The sequence below is a fragment of the Sminthopsis crassicaudata genome, chromosome 5 (assembly GCF_048593235.1).
Source record: "Sminthopsis crassicaudata isolate SCR6 chromosome 5, ASM4859323v1, whole genome shotgun sequence".
Lineage (NCBI taxonomy): Eukaryota > Metazoa > Chordata > Mammalia > Dasyuromorphia > Dasyuridae > Sminthopsis > Sminthopsis crassicaudata.
Window position 1 is genome coordinate 268,183,613 of NC_133621.1, and position 17,228 is coordinate 268,200,840.

The following is a 17,228-nucleotide window of genomic DNA, read 5'->3' on the forward strand; positions in this document are numbered from 1 at the left end:
GATATATAGATATGTGAAACATATACAAATCAGATATTTACCCTTAACAAATTATAACTTTGTGACCCCCCACACTCAGAAATGAGGGCCCATATAGAAGGTGGGATCTAATAAAAGATGATACTATTATTAAGAGCATCAAGAGTTTATCACTATTAATTATATACCAAAAAATATGAACTTTGTTAGCATAGTAGTTATGTCTCAGGTTTGATATATATATATATGCCTTCTACTCTAGGCAAATATTACCCTTGTTATTATTACTATTATTTTTTTTTTTTGCTGAATATAACATTTTTCTTTAAAAAGAAAATCAACAATGAGCCTATACTTTAAAACAATTGTAAATATTAATACTTCACTAAGCTACAGACAGTCCACATATAAAATGTATATCAATTTACATGGAGCAAAACAGAAAATTAAATACTTGGAAAAAATTAAATATAAATATACACACATATGTACATCCATAACACATAGAAGGGGTGATGAAGAAAAGCCTAATTCACTTGACATGGCAGAAATATAAAGATTTTGTTTTGAATTTGAAGATATCTCCAATATATATGGAGTAAATTTGACCAAAGAGACTGGGTTGAGCATTTTGATCCTACCCTTTTGATAGGCTTGACTAGGTACTTGTTTTATGTGTCCTCTGACACCACAAGGGGGAATCCCAAAGTTTCTGTTTCCCTTTAAAGGCCGAATTCAAGAGAATGGCTCAGATATATACCAGCCACATCTGAAGCAATAATCAATGTGGCAACATCATAAATATCCAGGAAAAAGGAATTCATTACTTGTGAGATATGACTAATGTCCCAAATACGGTATCAGTGAGCACATTCATGCTCTCTGTAGAGGCCAAGTTTCAAAGTCAGAATAAGTATCTAACTCTAAATTTTCTTCTCTATAAGACCTTCTTTTTATACACACACACACACACACACACACACACACACACACACACACACACGGGTATCATATTTACATACATGTATATGAATGTCTACCTATGCAAATATGTTCAGAGTCATTTGTGTACAGAGAGTGAGATTTGAATCCAAGTTTTCCTGCTTTTAAATGTAGCAACGATATATTCTTTCAAGGTGGAGCTAAGATGGCAAAATAAAAGCCAGAATTCAGCCAACTCATTCCCCAAATGCTCCAAATTACTTTAAAGAAGGAATCTAAACAAAGTTTAGAGCATCAGAACATCCCCAAAGACAGAGTAGAATATTTTCCAGCTGAAGACAACTTAGAAGAGCAGCAGAAAACATCTGTGACACCAGAATGGAAATTCTGTGCAGCCCTAAACCCAGCCCCAGCATCCACAAGGTGGGCCTTCTCAATCCACAGCACTACTGGTAGCTTCCAGATATCCCAGGACAAAAACACCAAAGAGGACTTAGACGTTCAGCAGAAAAGGGCTGGGGCTCCAGGGTGTAGGAGGCTAGTCACTGGGCCTGCCCTAGCCCTAGTCCTGGCCCTGACAACATCATCACAAGGTGGAAACAGCAGCAGTGCTGGGAGCTCCTGGACATCTCTGCCTGGGTACAACAGGAAGGACATGTTAGTTCACAGAAGAGTGTCTGTGCTACCAGGGGTGGGAGTAGGGCAAGTCGTCCCAGCATAGGTAGTGCTACTGTGACCCCAGTCGCAAACATGGTAACCACAGCATCAGCAAAATAGGACTCTGTTGCTTGAACGCACTAAATCTTACAGCTACAGTGGAGCAAGGACAGTCCAAAAAGCTCCAAGGCAGAAAAGAGTGTTTGTGGTCAGGTTCCTTGAAGAATCTCTGAAAACAGATGCACCAAATCCCTGAAAGTTGGGTCAGAGCACCCTCCACTCTGAAAACAGAACCCTACATTATCAAAGAGGTAAAAGCTGAGCAATAAGTAGCCTAGAGAAATGAGCAGAGAACATAAAAGCTTCTGACCACTGAAAGTTATAGTGGTGGTAAGGAAGATCAAAACACACTCAGAAAATAAAAACGTCAAAGCTCCTACATCCAAAGCCTCCGAGAAAAGTAAGAATTAGACTCAGGACATGGAAGAGCTGAAAAGCTTGAAAATTAAGTAAGAGACTTAGAGAAAAAATTAGGACATGAATTGAGAAAAATACCTAAAAAGGAAATACAAACGGCTAAGGAGGAAAAGAATGCCTTTAGCTTTTTAGCTCAATTGGCCAGTAGGGACAGAAGGTACAAAAACTCACAAAGGAAAAGAATTCCATATAAAAGAGAATTGCACAATGGAAGCTTATGACTTTATGATAAGTCAACATATAAAAACGCTTAAACAAGAAAAATAAAAAAAAAATATGAAATATCTCATTGGAAAAACAACTAACCTGCAAACTAGATTCAGGAGAGATAATTTAAAAATTATTGGTCTACCTGAAAGTCATGACCAAAAATAGAGTCTGGATATCATCTTTCAAGAAAATTATTAAGGAAAACTGTCCTGATATTCTAGTACCCAAGAGTAAAACTGAAATTTAAAAATCCACTGATTACCTCCTGAAAGGAATTCCAAAATGAAAACTCTCTGGAATATTACAGCTAAATTACAGAATTCCAAAGCCAAGGTAAAAATACTTGCAAGCATCCAGAAAAAAACAATTCAAGGACAGGGGAATCACAGTTAGAATAACACACTATTTAGCAACTTCTACCTTTAAGGATTCTACCTTAAGAATATGATATTCTTGATAGCAATGGAGGGAGGATTATAACCAAAATTCACATTTCCAGAATAAGTAACTTATATTAATGTTTCAGAGCAAACAAACAAACAAAAACAAAATAATGGGGGAAAAAAGAAAATGAAAACAACTTGGAAAATAAATCTGGGTAAGGTGTTTTAAAAATTATTGGTGTACCTGAAAGTCATAATGGGAAAAAAAGAGCCTAGAAAAATTTCAAAAATACTACCAAGGAAAACTGTTAGGATATTCTAAAATGAGAAGGCAAAATAAAAATGGAAAGAAACCTCCTAAAACAGATCCCAAAATGAAAACTCCCAGGAATAATAAAAGAAATTTCAAAACTCCCAAATCAAGGAGAAAATATTGCAAGCATCCAGAAAGAAACAATTTATGTATAGTTGAGCCAAAGTCAGATTAATACAAGATTTAGCAGCATCTATATTAAAGGACTGGGGACTTGTAATATGATAATCTCCAGAGTAAAGCAGTTAGAAGAAAGAATTACCTATTCAGCAAAACTAATAATAAGAGGACTTTCAAGAATTCATGACAAAAAGGCTAGAGCTGAATAGAAGATTTGACTTTCAAATACAGGTTTCAGAAAAAGTCCAAGGGCATATTCAATCAAGTAAAATCATAAGAGACTTTGTAAGGTTATTATCTGGTTATTTTTCTACATGGGAAGTTGATTCAGACAGTTTGAAGGAGTTTCTATAGTTAAAGGGCAGAGATATGAGTTGAATATGAAGGGATAATATTTTGAAAACTAAAACTATAAGGAGAAGAGAGGAATACACTAGGGAAAAAGGGAAAGAGAGAGGTGAATGACATAAATTATCTGCCTGAAAAGAGGAAATTAAAAACCTGATTTTACAATGGAGAGGAAGAGAGGAAGAGAACTATCAGAATTGGTTCAAAGAAAAAATACCATACTCACTCAGGTATAGAAATCTATATTACAGGAAAGGAGGTAGGGAACAGGGTATGAGAAGGATGGAGAGTGATAGAAAGGAGGACATACTGAGGGAGGGGAGGTTAAAAGGCACAACCTTTTAAGGAGGGACAGGGTGATAAGAGAGAGAACAGAATAAACCTAGTGGGGAATAAAATTAGCAATTGTAATTGTGCAACGAATTTTGAGGCAAGTTTATCTGATGAAAGCTTCACTTCTCAAATGTAAGAGTTATAGCCAAATTAAAAAAAAAATAGGAGCCATATTCCTATCTGATAAATCATAAAGATATGAACATTTTTCAGATGAACTAATCAAGCTATTTATAGTCATATAAAATTTTTCTAACAGTAGATCGGAGAAATTAGACATAAACAACTCTGAGGTACAGTCTTTTAAATTGGCTAATGGGGCAGAAAAGGAAAATGACAAATATTGGAATGAATGTGTGCGGGGGAAGGAGATATTTATGCATTGTTAATGGAATTGTGAGCTTATTCAAACATTCTGTAAAGCAAACTGGAAGTATGTTCTAAGGTTCCTAAAAATCTTATTTACCTTTTGACCTATACCAATATATGGCATGTCTCCTAAATAGAATTATTTTTAAGAAGGGAAAGGAGGCCTATATATTCAAAAATGTTTTATAGCAGTTCATTTTTCAGGACAAAGAATTAGAAATGAAGGGGATGCTCTTCAATTGGGAATGACAGAATACATCATGCTACATATCACTGTTGAAATAATAATTTTATAAGAACATTATATATATATATATATATATATATATATATATATATATATATATTATAAAATAACCTATTAGTAGGATGTTTTCAGTGAGATAAGTTCTCTGTGAGATTATGCAAAGTGAAATGTCCTGTGTATAAAGTAGTAGCAAGTTCTCATCAATGCAATGATTGTGCAGGACTTATGATGAAAAATGTTATTCACATCCAGAGAAAGAATTGATTGTGTCATAATACAGATTGAAGCATAAATTTTTATTTTCTTTTTTTTTTTTTTTGAGAGGGGAGGGAGAAGATCTGTTTTCTATTGTAGCAACATGACTTTGATAGAAGGTTTTTGCATCACTTCACATGTAGTTTCACTGTGGGGGGCGCTAAGGAAGGGTTATAGTAAGGAGAGAGGAAGGGGGAGAATCTGGAACTCCCAATTATATACATAAATGTAAAGATGACTGACCTGTAATTTTAAAAATATTAAATTTGAAATGGGAAAAATGAGATATATATTACATAAAACCTTAATGTTGTAGATGAAAATATTATAACCAGAAAAATTAAGTATAATAATCAATGAAAACAAAAGGACATTCAAAACACTATTTTAATTTCAGAATTTTATCTCAAGGAAACCTGGACTTAATAGAAAATTTAACATATAAGAACAATATGAAAAATGAATTTGTGTGTCTCTTATACACGTACAATATGTGTATGTATGTGTGTGTGTGTTATTCTTTCTTGGTATATACACATCAGAAAGGGTACAATATCCTTCAAAATCTCTAAAGAAAATAAGATTGGAAGGAATAGGATAAGGTGGGGTACAGTAGTGTGGGTAATTGAACGGCACTGGGGTAAGGTGTGTAGATTAATATGAATGGGATAAAGAGGAAAGTATGGGATTGGGGGAAAAGATAAAAAAACATATCCATGGTGGTTGGGTAGAGGAGGGGACAGCTGGTAAAGCCTAAGTCAAAAAGAAGAATAAGCAGGGATGGGAAAAATAAGCAATAAATACTAATATAATACCAATGTCCTAAGTAAAATTTATTAGGAAAAAATATAGAAGTAATAATCCCCAAATTCCGATAAAGTCAAAGATTTAATCAAGAAACAAATCTACATTGTTTTTCAGTCATAATAATCTTTTAGAAGTATGTGTAAATATGTATATGTGCATGTACTTATATATTTTGTATACATGAATATGTATGTATATAGGTATATATGTACATTATATTCATATATATCAGTAAATATATATATATATATACATATATATATATATATATATGATATATGTGTGTATATGTGTACACACACATATATGTATATCTGCAAGCCTCCCTGGAGACATGAGGAAAAGAGTGAAAAGTACCAAGAAAAAAAAAAAAAAAAAACATAGCAGAGAACAAAAGTAAACCTAGAAGAAATAAAAGAAAAAATGGACTGTTAGGAATATAATGCCTTCTATTATTAAATATGTTTTCTTGAAATTGAAATTTATTCCTGCATATTTTGAATCCTTCACAATGTTTTACTTGGCACATGAAAAGATTCTGCTTTATTTTATTTTACTTGTTTTTATTTTCTTATTTTATGTTTATGTTTTAAGTGACTATATATATATATAATACATATATATATATATATATGTATATATATATATATATGTATGTATAGGAAAGAAAACTATTTTAAGATGCTAAATTATTGAACCCATTGAAAAAGAAAAAATATGTTAAATTGGTTTTCCCAATTCCATTCATCCTAATCCTTTAATTATGGAAACTACAGGATTTTTCTTCCCATCAGCTTTGTGTCATTAGAATAAAAAATGATTACAAAAAAAAAAAAAAAGGCACTAATATGAGGTTACTTTAAAAACAATTAGATTTTGACTAAAGTGTTCCAGGTTACAAAGAGAGAGTCAAAGAGAAGATTAAGCCATGTTGGCTACACACCTTTTCACCATTGAATTATCATTAATTTAAAGGAATGATACTTGTGGATTAAAACAAAACAAAACAAACAAACAAAAAAAACAACTTTAATACACAGCCTTTTAAACTTTAAAGAACACAAAACTTTAAAAATATCGACATTTTTTATTTATTATTAGGCAAAAAAAATCTTTTTTTTTGAAAAATAAATCCCAAAAATAAATAAGCATGAAATTTTACATTATAACTTTAGGATAAAGAACAAGAAGGTGGGAAAAAATGACTAACCTTTGAAAAGCAGTCTTCAGTAGAACTTTCTGAAGACTCTGTATTTTCAGGAAAATATATTGATCTTCTTCTAGGAAGTACCAAAGAAGTATCAACAAAATTCATTATTCATTGGCTCCAGAAAGGGGACCTCTAGTAAATCTGTTGAGTAAAATTTTACTTTTAAAACTTTAGGTTTACTTTTGTTCTCAGCTATGCATTTTTTTTTTTTTGTATTTTTCACTCCTCTCCTCATGTCTCCAGGGAGGATTGTAGATATACATATATGTGTGTGTACACACACACACACACACACACACACACACACATACAAACATATATATATATGTTTATATATATGTGTGTATATATATATAGTGATATATATGTATATAATGAACATATATACCTATATACATATACATACATATTCATGTATACAAAATATATATGTATATGCACATATACATATTTACACATACTTCTAAAACATTAATATGACTGAAAAACAATGTAGATTTGTTTCTTGATTAAATCTTTGACTTTGTCGGAATTTGGGAATGATTGCTTCTATATTTTATCCTAACAAATTTTACTTTGGATATTGGCATTATATTAGTATTTTAGTTTTTCATTGATTAGTCTGCCATAAGTAGCCTCTCTTTGGTTCTGTGAACATTTTACAGCACATAAATGGCTATTAATTTTCTTAATGGTTGGGTTTTTTTTTAATACTGTCATAATTGTGATTTTTTTCTTAAAAAGTTTCTTGACTCAGAAAACAATGAAATTATATGTTATACATTTTTTTACATAATTGAATTATTTCTATTAAGGTCTTTTTCTAGCAAATGAATGGTATAAAGAAACTGAGTGAAGAAAAAGTTGTTTGTTTTGTTTTTGTTTTTGTTTTTTGTTTTGTTTTTGTTTGTTTTTATCCAAAATGGCCTGGGGAAACTGAAAACAAAACAAAACAAAATTAAAAACAGAAACACAAAAGATACTTGCAAATGCTGCATTCCTTATTTATCTGATTTTAAAGAAGCCATTAAAATCACTTTATTCTATAAATTCAAATGGAAATTACTAGGTCTTAAAGAAATCAGGTAGGATCCAAATCACTCTGGGCTAAAAAACAAAATGGATAGAGAACATAAAACCAAAGCAATTTAACATTTTCAGCAAGATATATACCAAGGAAGTTTTACCCATCCCCTGTTCTTTAACCCATTATATCTTTTGGCTATACAATACTCTGGTGTAAACCCCTATGAGATCCTACACTTCTCATTTTCATTATCTGATGAAGAGTAGTAATAATATCTCATATATTGCTATGATCCTGTTAATACATTTCCCACAACACTTTAAAATGTTTACTCTTGTCATTTGCTGAAAACATAGTAATGTTTTTCTGATTTAAAATTTTTAACTATCCTGGAAGGACTAATCTGTCTCAAATACTGAAAAGAAACAATAGGATATATAAATGAGACACAATTAAAAATTAGTTATTTTTATTGGATCATTTCATTGGATTGAGGACTAAAAAGGCATCTTAAAACCCCAGTTTTAAACATGCTCATTTTAAAGACAAAGAAACTAAGGCACCAGGAGGTTCAGTGATTTGTCCAAAATCATACAGTTGCAAGCATCAGAGGTAAGATCTGAATCCAGGTCCTCTGACTGTAGCCAGGGGATCATCTTTCCATTGTATTCCTTTCAAACTAGTTGACATTAAAAAATAAATACATAAATAAAATATTTATATAAGTATAATCTCCCAGTTAACCCACATTTTCCATTGAGGTCATAGATATGATCATTAATGTTTTGTTATATTCCAAATGGAAATCTTCAAAAGCAATGTAAATTTATATGCTTTTTTCTTCCTGTCTGTGTTTAGGTGTACCTGTGTTCTTGAGAAAAGAATTTTCTGTATCTCTCTAGCTCTGCCTTCAACTCTTGATTTCCAGTGTTGCTTTTGCAAAATTTAGCTTTCAGTTGTTGAATCTAAACCAAATGGAAAACAAAGAATAAAGTTCACAAAAATGCTTGACTCTATCTTGAAAATTCTAAGACTTTGTTGTCATATTCTATTAGCTTTCATTTTAATTTCAGACAGTGATTCAGAGGGCACTACTAAATTGCAAAACATAGATTCTAACTTTGAAATGAGTCATGATCAAGATCAGCTGAATTGCATTTGAATTGGAAAAAGACAAAAAACAACAAAAACAACTCAATTTCTACTAGATGTTAATTCACTAATTCTTATCCTTGAGTTTTATCTCTTTAGATTATTATAAACATATGAAATACAATTTTGAAAAAAAAATTACCTCCAGATGCTTTTAAAATGTTTTCCTCCAATTAAAATTTTCATTGAAAAACAGACAAAAACTAAAAGAACTCACTTTTTGAATATTGCACCAATTATATAAAAAAAAACAATTTGATAGTATATATGGTTATTTTTGCTTATGATTTCAAAGATGTAAAATAGGTACCTTGAGTGGTAAATAGAACTAGATTTGAGAAAGAGAGTTGTAAAATGAATGATTATATGAAACTTTAAAATAACAATTTGGTTCATTACATGGAAAAACCACTGCTGGACATCCATCATGATACTTAAAAGTAAGCTAAGTGCATTATAGTTGCCTTAACTATGGTCATAAAACTATCTGGGAAACAAAGTATTCTAAATAGATAATTTAACATTTTTTCTGACAAGGGAAGAAAATAATGTATTTTCAGAATTCACATCAGTGGGCAATAATTTCTTTTCTTCTTTCTGTTTTTTTTTTTTTTTTTTTTTTTTTTTTTAAGGTGATACCAAGCTTAAGGAGACTAAAAGGTAGAGGGAAAAATTCTAAAGAAAAAGATTCTGAATTTATAATAGGGGGGAAAATGATAAATCTGCATTTACATGGAAATATTTTAAAATATAAAAGTGATAAATTAAATAACCTTTAATAATGGATTGATTTTTTTTAGTTTTCCTTTAGTCTCTTCCTTCACTTGTTTTTTAACATTTGGTCCATATTGTTCTACTTGACTGTAGTTATGTATTTCTAATTGACACTTAAGACGCAGCATGTCAAATTTCTGTTTCAAGGTTTCCACTGTTTCTTCTTGAAGACATCTATTTATAGATTCCATATGCCTATTTGTGGAAGATACAGTTCTTGAAGCATCGAATTGTTGCTGAAGTTCTTCATCATGTTTCTATAAGGTATCAGTTTAGCAAAGTATAGAAGTAAATATCTTTTGACTTAAATAATCATTTAAAATTAAGATTAAATTAGTCTTAATTGTAAGCTTTAAGAAAGTGTTTCTTTATCCTTATCTTATAGCTATAAAATATTTTCCTAAAGCGATTATTAAAGCAAATTAAGAAATTCAAAACAAAGGTAAGATTGAAAGAAGAAACCACAAAATTACTTTACTAGCTTCTATATAAAGTTGAAATAATCCACATTTATTACTTTATTCTATAGTTTCTTCTGGGTTCTTTCTTTTGTTATAACTCTTTTCTCTCCACCTCTTAATACAGTGAGTAGATACCAAGCCAATTCACATAAGATGGATATCAACAAAACCTTCTTAAATTATGTTAGGCTTAAAGCAAAGATAGATATTAAAAGGATTTGCAAAGAAATATGATTCCTTTTTTATCACTCTAACAAGACTGATTCTAAGGGTCAGAGTTGATTAGAAAAAAGAAAATCAATCTAAACTAATTAGAATGTCAAGGAGAGATGTGCAATTGCAGTACCAGAAAAAATAGTATGTTTCTCATCTGCAAAACTCTGGTATCAGTGCCCAAGGAATATACAACATCAACAGGCGCCTCTTAATATTCCTCAAGTGGCACAACAATCTAAACCAATAAACTAAGCAGGATAGCTACCTGTTTTCCTTCAGCCCCAGGGACTAGAGGACTGAGTGAAATATATGATACAAAAAAAAAAAATATGACATTACTGAGTTCTAAAGAGGCCAAATTCTATGCATATTAAGACGCCAATTCTGTTCGATAAATATTGATGAAAACTGCAAGACACCAAATGATTGACAGTAAAATAAAATGTTTCTAGTCACTTGTCATTATTTGAAAAAAATGATGGGGTAAGTGTAGCAACTCCCAATTTTACCTACGAAATCTAAGATACATGTGAAAAATTCATAAGGACATTCTCTTTGCCAAAAGGTATCTTTATTTATGAGAAGAATTTACAGATACAATGAAGACCTAAAATAGGTAGCAGGAGGGGTTAAACATAAATAGATTCGGGAGAGCAATAGAGTTAGCAAAAAATTAGTATTTGAAAGAAACCATTAAAGAAATATTCTAGGAGCCATCAGTAGACCATTGAATGGCAGGCTAAATCCATAGAGGAATTTAGAAGTCTAACCAGAGTCAGCTATATTAAGGAGAAAGATCATTAAATGGAAGTTGCAAAGGGGGAGGGAGAGCCTATCTCCTAGCTGGCTTACTCCTAAAAAGGACTTAGCAGAAATCTTCATAAGTCTTGAGGGCCATGGAATGTTAAGGTATAAGACCCTTTTCTCCATGGAGTACTTTGGGAATCTAGTCTGGCTCAGCTTCTCTATCCCTCCTGCTGGTGGCAGGCCTTCTGAGAAGTCAGGAGACATGTCTAACCTTGCTGATTACTAGTATCAAGAATCTTTGGAGGAAGGCACAATTACAGACTTCTAAGAAATGTGTCTGGAGGACATCAGCCAGACATTCTATTATCTGTTACCTGCTATCTGAATACTTTTGTACATGATGCCTTGATTATTGTTCCAATTTAGATGTAGCAAGAATCTCACTGAATACTTAGGCATTTGTACCCCAATAGGCAAACTTTAGGTATATTAACCCTGATGTAATCCTGAATAGATTAAACTCTGCTGAGTCCCGCCTATCCCCTCCTTGTTTATGAATCAGGACAGGGGGCTGACACCTGTAGCTCTCCTATGAGCAGATCTGAACAATAAGCACACCTTTCAGAGAGTAAATATAAACTTGGGTTTTCTCAGGGGAGGAGGACAAGTAATACAGAAGAGTTGGGAAGATAAAAGTTATATATTGAGATATTGGGACTGTTAAAGATATTCTGAGAAAACATGATTCCCATCAGGGCTTTATCAAACTGTCTGGGGAGTTTCCATCATAGGTATCTTAATGATACCAATTAAAACAGTCTGGGCCCATCAAACCTGCCTTAACTATCATAAACAAGACAGTCTGAGAATCTAAGAACCTAAGTTGAGCATTTTACGATTTCCTGAGAAGGAAAGAGTTTCAGAAATCACATGGGTAGCATCACTTCTATTTAACACTTGCATAGCACCACTTTGCAAATGTTAGCTCATTTAAGCACTTCTATTTTTCAAAAGCTCTTCAAATCATTCCCCCAATTTTTGGTGATGTAAAATATCAGAGTTGGGGAAATGTTTCAATATTATCAAAATCTAACATCTTAAAAAAAAAACAAAAAAAGAAAAACATCTCTCCATGTATTCATTTATTTGTTATTCTTTCAGCAGGAGGAAAATCTTTCCTTCCCTAAAATAGAAAAGCAATATATGCAGAATACTATACTGGAAAGATTATAAACCATTTACTGGTGGAGTGAAATGAAAATCTTCCAAGTATGTCAGCCCTTTCTCTCAAACAAATTAAAATCCTGTTTTCCTACAATAAGTCAGTAACTCTAAAATCTATTTAAAGTAATGAAGGTTATTACTCTTAGTAGTAATCACCCTGAAATCAAACTGTTTCTTTATTGGTTCTATATTTTTTTAAATCTCTTAAAGCAATGCTCTTTTCAAATTTTGGGGGAGCATTCTGGGAAGATGGCAAAGCAAGATGGTCAATTTCAAGGCCTAATTTACCCCACAAATAAGACAAATCTTTGCCTCAGAGCAAAAATAAACATGAAAAACCAAGCTGACTTGGGGGCAGAACAGAATTCCTCTCTTGATACAACAGGACAAGATCTAAAGGAAGATTTTGGGCCAGGATTAACATATCAGAAGTGCAACCATCTCAAAGCTAAATACTCAGGAACATCCAGTGGGGATCCCTCAGGCTAGCAGCTTGTGTAGCTAATGTCTCTGCTGGAACTATGGTCACTTTCACCTGCCCCACTGTTTTGACCTGCCCAAATGTGGGACTGTATTGACTCCTCTTGTGGAGTGGGGGTTGGATTTCAGGAGTGATCCTCGAATGTTTAGGAATACAAGGCCCAGCTGTGCTGCTGAGATGCAGCCCTGGGCGAGAAGGAACCAACATCTGGTGAGTGCAGAAGAAGGTGGGTAGGGGCACTGCTGACTGTAGGCACTTGCAGGAGGGTGGAGTTCTTGATTTTAGGTTCCTGGTCAGAGTGGAGAGCTGAAGGGAAGCTTGAGGCACTATCCCCCACCCAGTGATTGGAGGTACTTAAATTAATACCTTCTATTTAAATATGTCTTATTAAAAAAAAAAAGACAAGAAGAAGTGGCAAAGAAGAAAAAAAAAAAACACCATTGAAATATATTATGTGAATAGGGAAGACCGGAATTCACTTTCAAAAGATGATCCTTTAGCATAAATAGTTTCAGACCCCAAAAATAATGTGAAATGGCTCCCTGCCTAAAGAGAATTTATGGAGGAACTCAAAAAAAGAATTCAAATCTTAAATGACAGGCCTTGAGGAAAAACTATAGAAAAACAAATGAAAACCATCCAAGAAAAACAAGATTACCAAAAAACAGTTAACCAATTAGAAAAGGAGGTACAGTGTCTCAAAGATTAAAATAATTTTGTGAAATTAGAATTGGGCAAGAGGAAGCCCTTGAAGCTATGAGGGACCAAGAAAAAGTGAAACAATATAAAGTATGAGATAATAGAACAAAATGGGAAATATAAGAAAAAGAACAGATCTGGAGAAAAGATTAAAAAGTGAAAATATAAAAATAATTGGACTGCCAGTAACTTCTGATCAAAAAGAGAAACTTGACACAATATAAATCCCCAGTAAAGAATACTAGAAAATTTTTTTGGAGTGATGCAAACAGGAGGGGAAAGTAGAAATAGAAAAAATCCACTGATCACCACCTAAAGAAATCCTTTGTGGAAAACACATAGGAATATAATTGCCAGATTTCAAAACCCCCAAATCAAAGAGCAAATGTTACAAGAAGCAAAATATATATATATATATATATATATATATATATATATATATATATGTATATATATATTTCAATACACTGCAGGGACAATTAGAATTGTACAAGAATTATCAATAGGTACAATAAAAGACCACAGGTACTAGAAACATATCTACAGAAAACCAAAAATATCACATCCAGCAAATTTGTTTACAATTTTCAATTTTAAAAAATGAAATTGAAGGAACTTGCAAATTTTCAGAACTTTTTTATCAATCACACCTGAACTTAACATAAAATTTAAAATCAAAGAGCCAATATCAAAGAGTAATTTTAAGGAACTTGACATAGACAAAGTGTTTAAACATGAACAATTTGCTTAGGTTTTTTTACATGGACAATGTATACTTTAGGATTAAGATTTCCATCAGCAATAGGGTAGCTCAAAAGAAAGACTGGCAGAGTAAAGCTTAAAAGAGTAACCATATTATACAAATTAGATGCCCAAGGTGGCATTAGGGGGATCAGGGTTCATAGTTATTAAGATCTATTCACCTAGGGAATGGATTCAATTGTCAACACTACATATATACCATGAAGGATATTGTACCTTCTAAAATCCATAAGAAAATAAACAGAGAGGAGTAGGCAGATGGGGAAGCAAAACTCCATGAAGAATACAAAAAAGGAATCCAAAAGGCAACTTACGGAGCAGAATTTAATGAAGGAATCGGCAGTGATGGGAAAGATATGTGTGTATGCAGGGTATATTTGTGGGGAGATTTATATGTATATATATATATATATATATATATATATATATATATATATATATATATATATATATATATATATATATATATTATATATATATATATATATATATATATATATATATATGTTTATAGACATATGTATGTAAATATATCATTTCTTAACTATAGCTTGCTTGTTGTCAGGAGAGGGATTAAATGGAGATAAGTGCTTGTGTCTTTTAGTGTGTATTATTTTTATAAAAAGATCTATATATGTACATAAATATACATCTACATCTATATGTATATCTATATCTATCTATATTTCTATATATAATATAGAAATATATATATTCTTATCTGATAAATCATAAAGATTTGAACAGCTTTCAGATGAACTAGTCAAGATATTTGTAGTCATATGAAAAATTTCTCACTGTAGATTGGAAAAATTAAACATGAACAATTCTGAGGAATGATCTTTTAAATTGGCTAATGGTCCAGAAAAGGAAAATGACAAATGCTGGAATCAATGTGGAGGGGAAAGGTGATATTAATGCATTGTTAATGGAATTGTGAGCTGATTCACACATTCTGTAGAGCAAATTGGAACTATCCTCAAAAGATCCTAAAAATCATATTTAACTTTTGCCCTATACCAATACATGGCATGTCTCCTAAATAGAATTTTTTTTAAGTAGGGAAAGAGCCTATATGTTCAAAAAATGTTATAGCAGTTCATTTTTGTGGACAAAGAATTAAAAGTTGAGGGGATGGTCTTCAACTAGCAATGAGAGAATATATCATGTTAGGTGATTATGTTGAATAATACTTTTATAAGAACATCGTGTAATATATATATATATATATATATATATATATACACACACACACATATATAAATGTTTATAAAACAACCTATTAGTAGGGTGTATTCAGTGAGATAAGTTTTCTGTAGATTGTGCAAAGTGAAATGTCCTGTGTACAAAGCAGTAGCAATGTTCTCATCAATACAATGATTGTGAAGGACTTATGATGAAAAATGTTATTCACACCAGAGATAGAATTGATTGTGTCATAATACAGATTGAAGCATACGTTTTTATTTTCTTTTTCTTAAGAGGGGAGGGAGGAGATCTGTTTTCTATTGTAGCAACATGACTTTGATGGAAGCATTTTTCATCACTTCACATGTAGCTTCTCTGTGGGGGCGCTAAGGAATGGTTATGATGGGGAGAGAGGAAGGGGAGAATCTGGAACTCCTGATTCTAAATATAAATGTAAAAATGACTGAATAAAGGAAAATATTGAATTTAAAATGGGAAAACTGTGATAATTATTGCATTAAACCCTAATATTGTAGATGAAAATATTGTACCCAGAAATATTAAATATAATATTGAATGAAATAAAAAGGACATTCAATAAACTCTATTATTTTCATGATTTTACCTCAAACAAACCTGAACTGAATAGAAAAATTTACATAGAAGAACCAAAATGAAAAATTAATATCTGTTTTATACAGACACAGATATATGGATATATGTATAGGTAGTATATGTATTTCTCTCTGTGTGTGTGTGTGAGCACATGTGTGTTTATGGGGTTGTTCATGTGTGTGCATGCTACTCCTTTCTTGGCATATATACAAGAAGAAGGGGCTAACACCTTAAAAATCCTTAGAAATTAAGGGGCAAGGAATAGGATAAGGTGGGGTACACACCTGTGTTTAATTAAATGGCATTGTTATTAAATGAAAACAAAAGGACATTCAAAACACTATATTAATTTCAGAATTTTGTCTCAAGCAAACCTGAATTTAATAGAAAATTTAACATATAAGAACAATATGAAAAATGAATTTATCTGTCTCTTATACACATACATTATGTGTATGTATGTGTGTGTTATTCTTTCTTGGTATATACACAAAAGAAAGGGTACAATATCCTTCAAAATCTATAAAGAAAATAAGATGGGAAGTAATAAGATAAGGTGGGGTACAGTAGTGTGTGTAATTGAATGGCAATGGGGTAAGGTGTGCAGATTAATACGAATGGGATAAAGAGGAAAGTATGGGATTAGGGGAAAAGATAAAAATGATATCTATGGTGGTTGGGTAGGGGAGGGGACAGCTGCTAAAGCCTAAGTCAAAAAGAAGAATAAGCAGGGATGGGGAAAAGAAGCCATAAATACTAATATAATAGCAATGTCCGAAGTAAAATTTAATAGGAAAAAATATAGAAGTAATAATCCCCAAATTCCGACAAGTCAAAGATTTAATCAAGAAACAAATCTACATTGTTTTTCAGTCATAATAATGTTTTAGAAGTATGTGTAAATATGTATAGGTGCATGGATATATATATATATATTTTGTATACATGAATATGTATGTAGGTATATATATATATATATATATATATATATATATATATATATATATATATATATACATGTATGTGTGTACATATATATATACATATATACATGTATGTGTGTACATATATACATATGTACATGTATGTGTGTATATATATGTATATATATATATGTATATATATACATATATATATACATATACATATATATATATATATATATATATATATATATATATATATATATATATATATATATATATATATATATATATATATATATATATATA

General features: G+C 31.5%; 1 protein-coding gene and 1 long non-coding RNA gene across 10 annotated transcripts in view; one reads left to right on the plus strand and one right to left on the minus strand.

Moving 5' to 3' along the window:
- LOC141544605 (uncharacterized) overlaps positions 1 to 17,228 on the plus strand; it is an 82,488-nt gene that overhangs the window by 7,305 nt on the left and 57,955 nt on the right. The gene's annotated exons all lie outside the window — the stretch shown is intronic.
- Positions 1 to 17,228, minus strand: part of LOC141544603 (uncharacterized) — a 133,254-nt gene that overhangs the window by 1,382 nt on the left and 114,644 nt on the right. For 4 of the 6 annotated variants that reach the window (XR_012482684.1, XR_012482686.1, XR_012482685.1 and 1 more), the window contains 3 exons: positions 9,603 to 9,860; positions 8,542 to 8,642; positions 6,651 to 6,791 (listed from right to left, as the gene is read on the minus strand). Coding sequence is in view for 1 of the 6 variants with exons in the window: in XM_074270983.1 (XP_074127084.1) it covers positions 8,542 to 8,642; positions 9,603 to 9,860 (359 nt within the window). In the remaining 5 variants the exon portion in view is untranslated. The remainder of the gene's footprint in view (positions 1 to 6,650; positions 6,792 to 8,541; positions 8,643 to 9,602; positions 9,861 to 17,228) is intronic. The other 2 variants (XR_012482687.1, XM_074270983.1) reach the window with 2 other exon arrangements.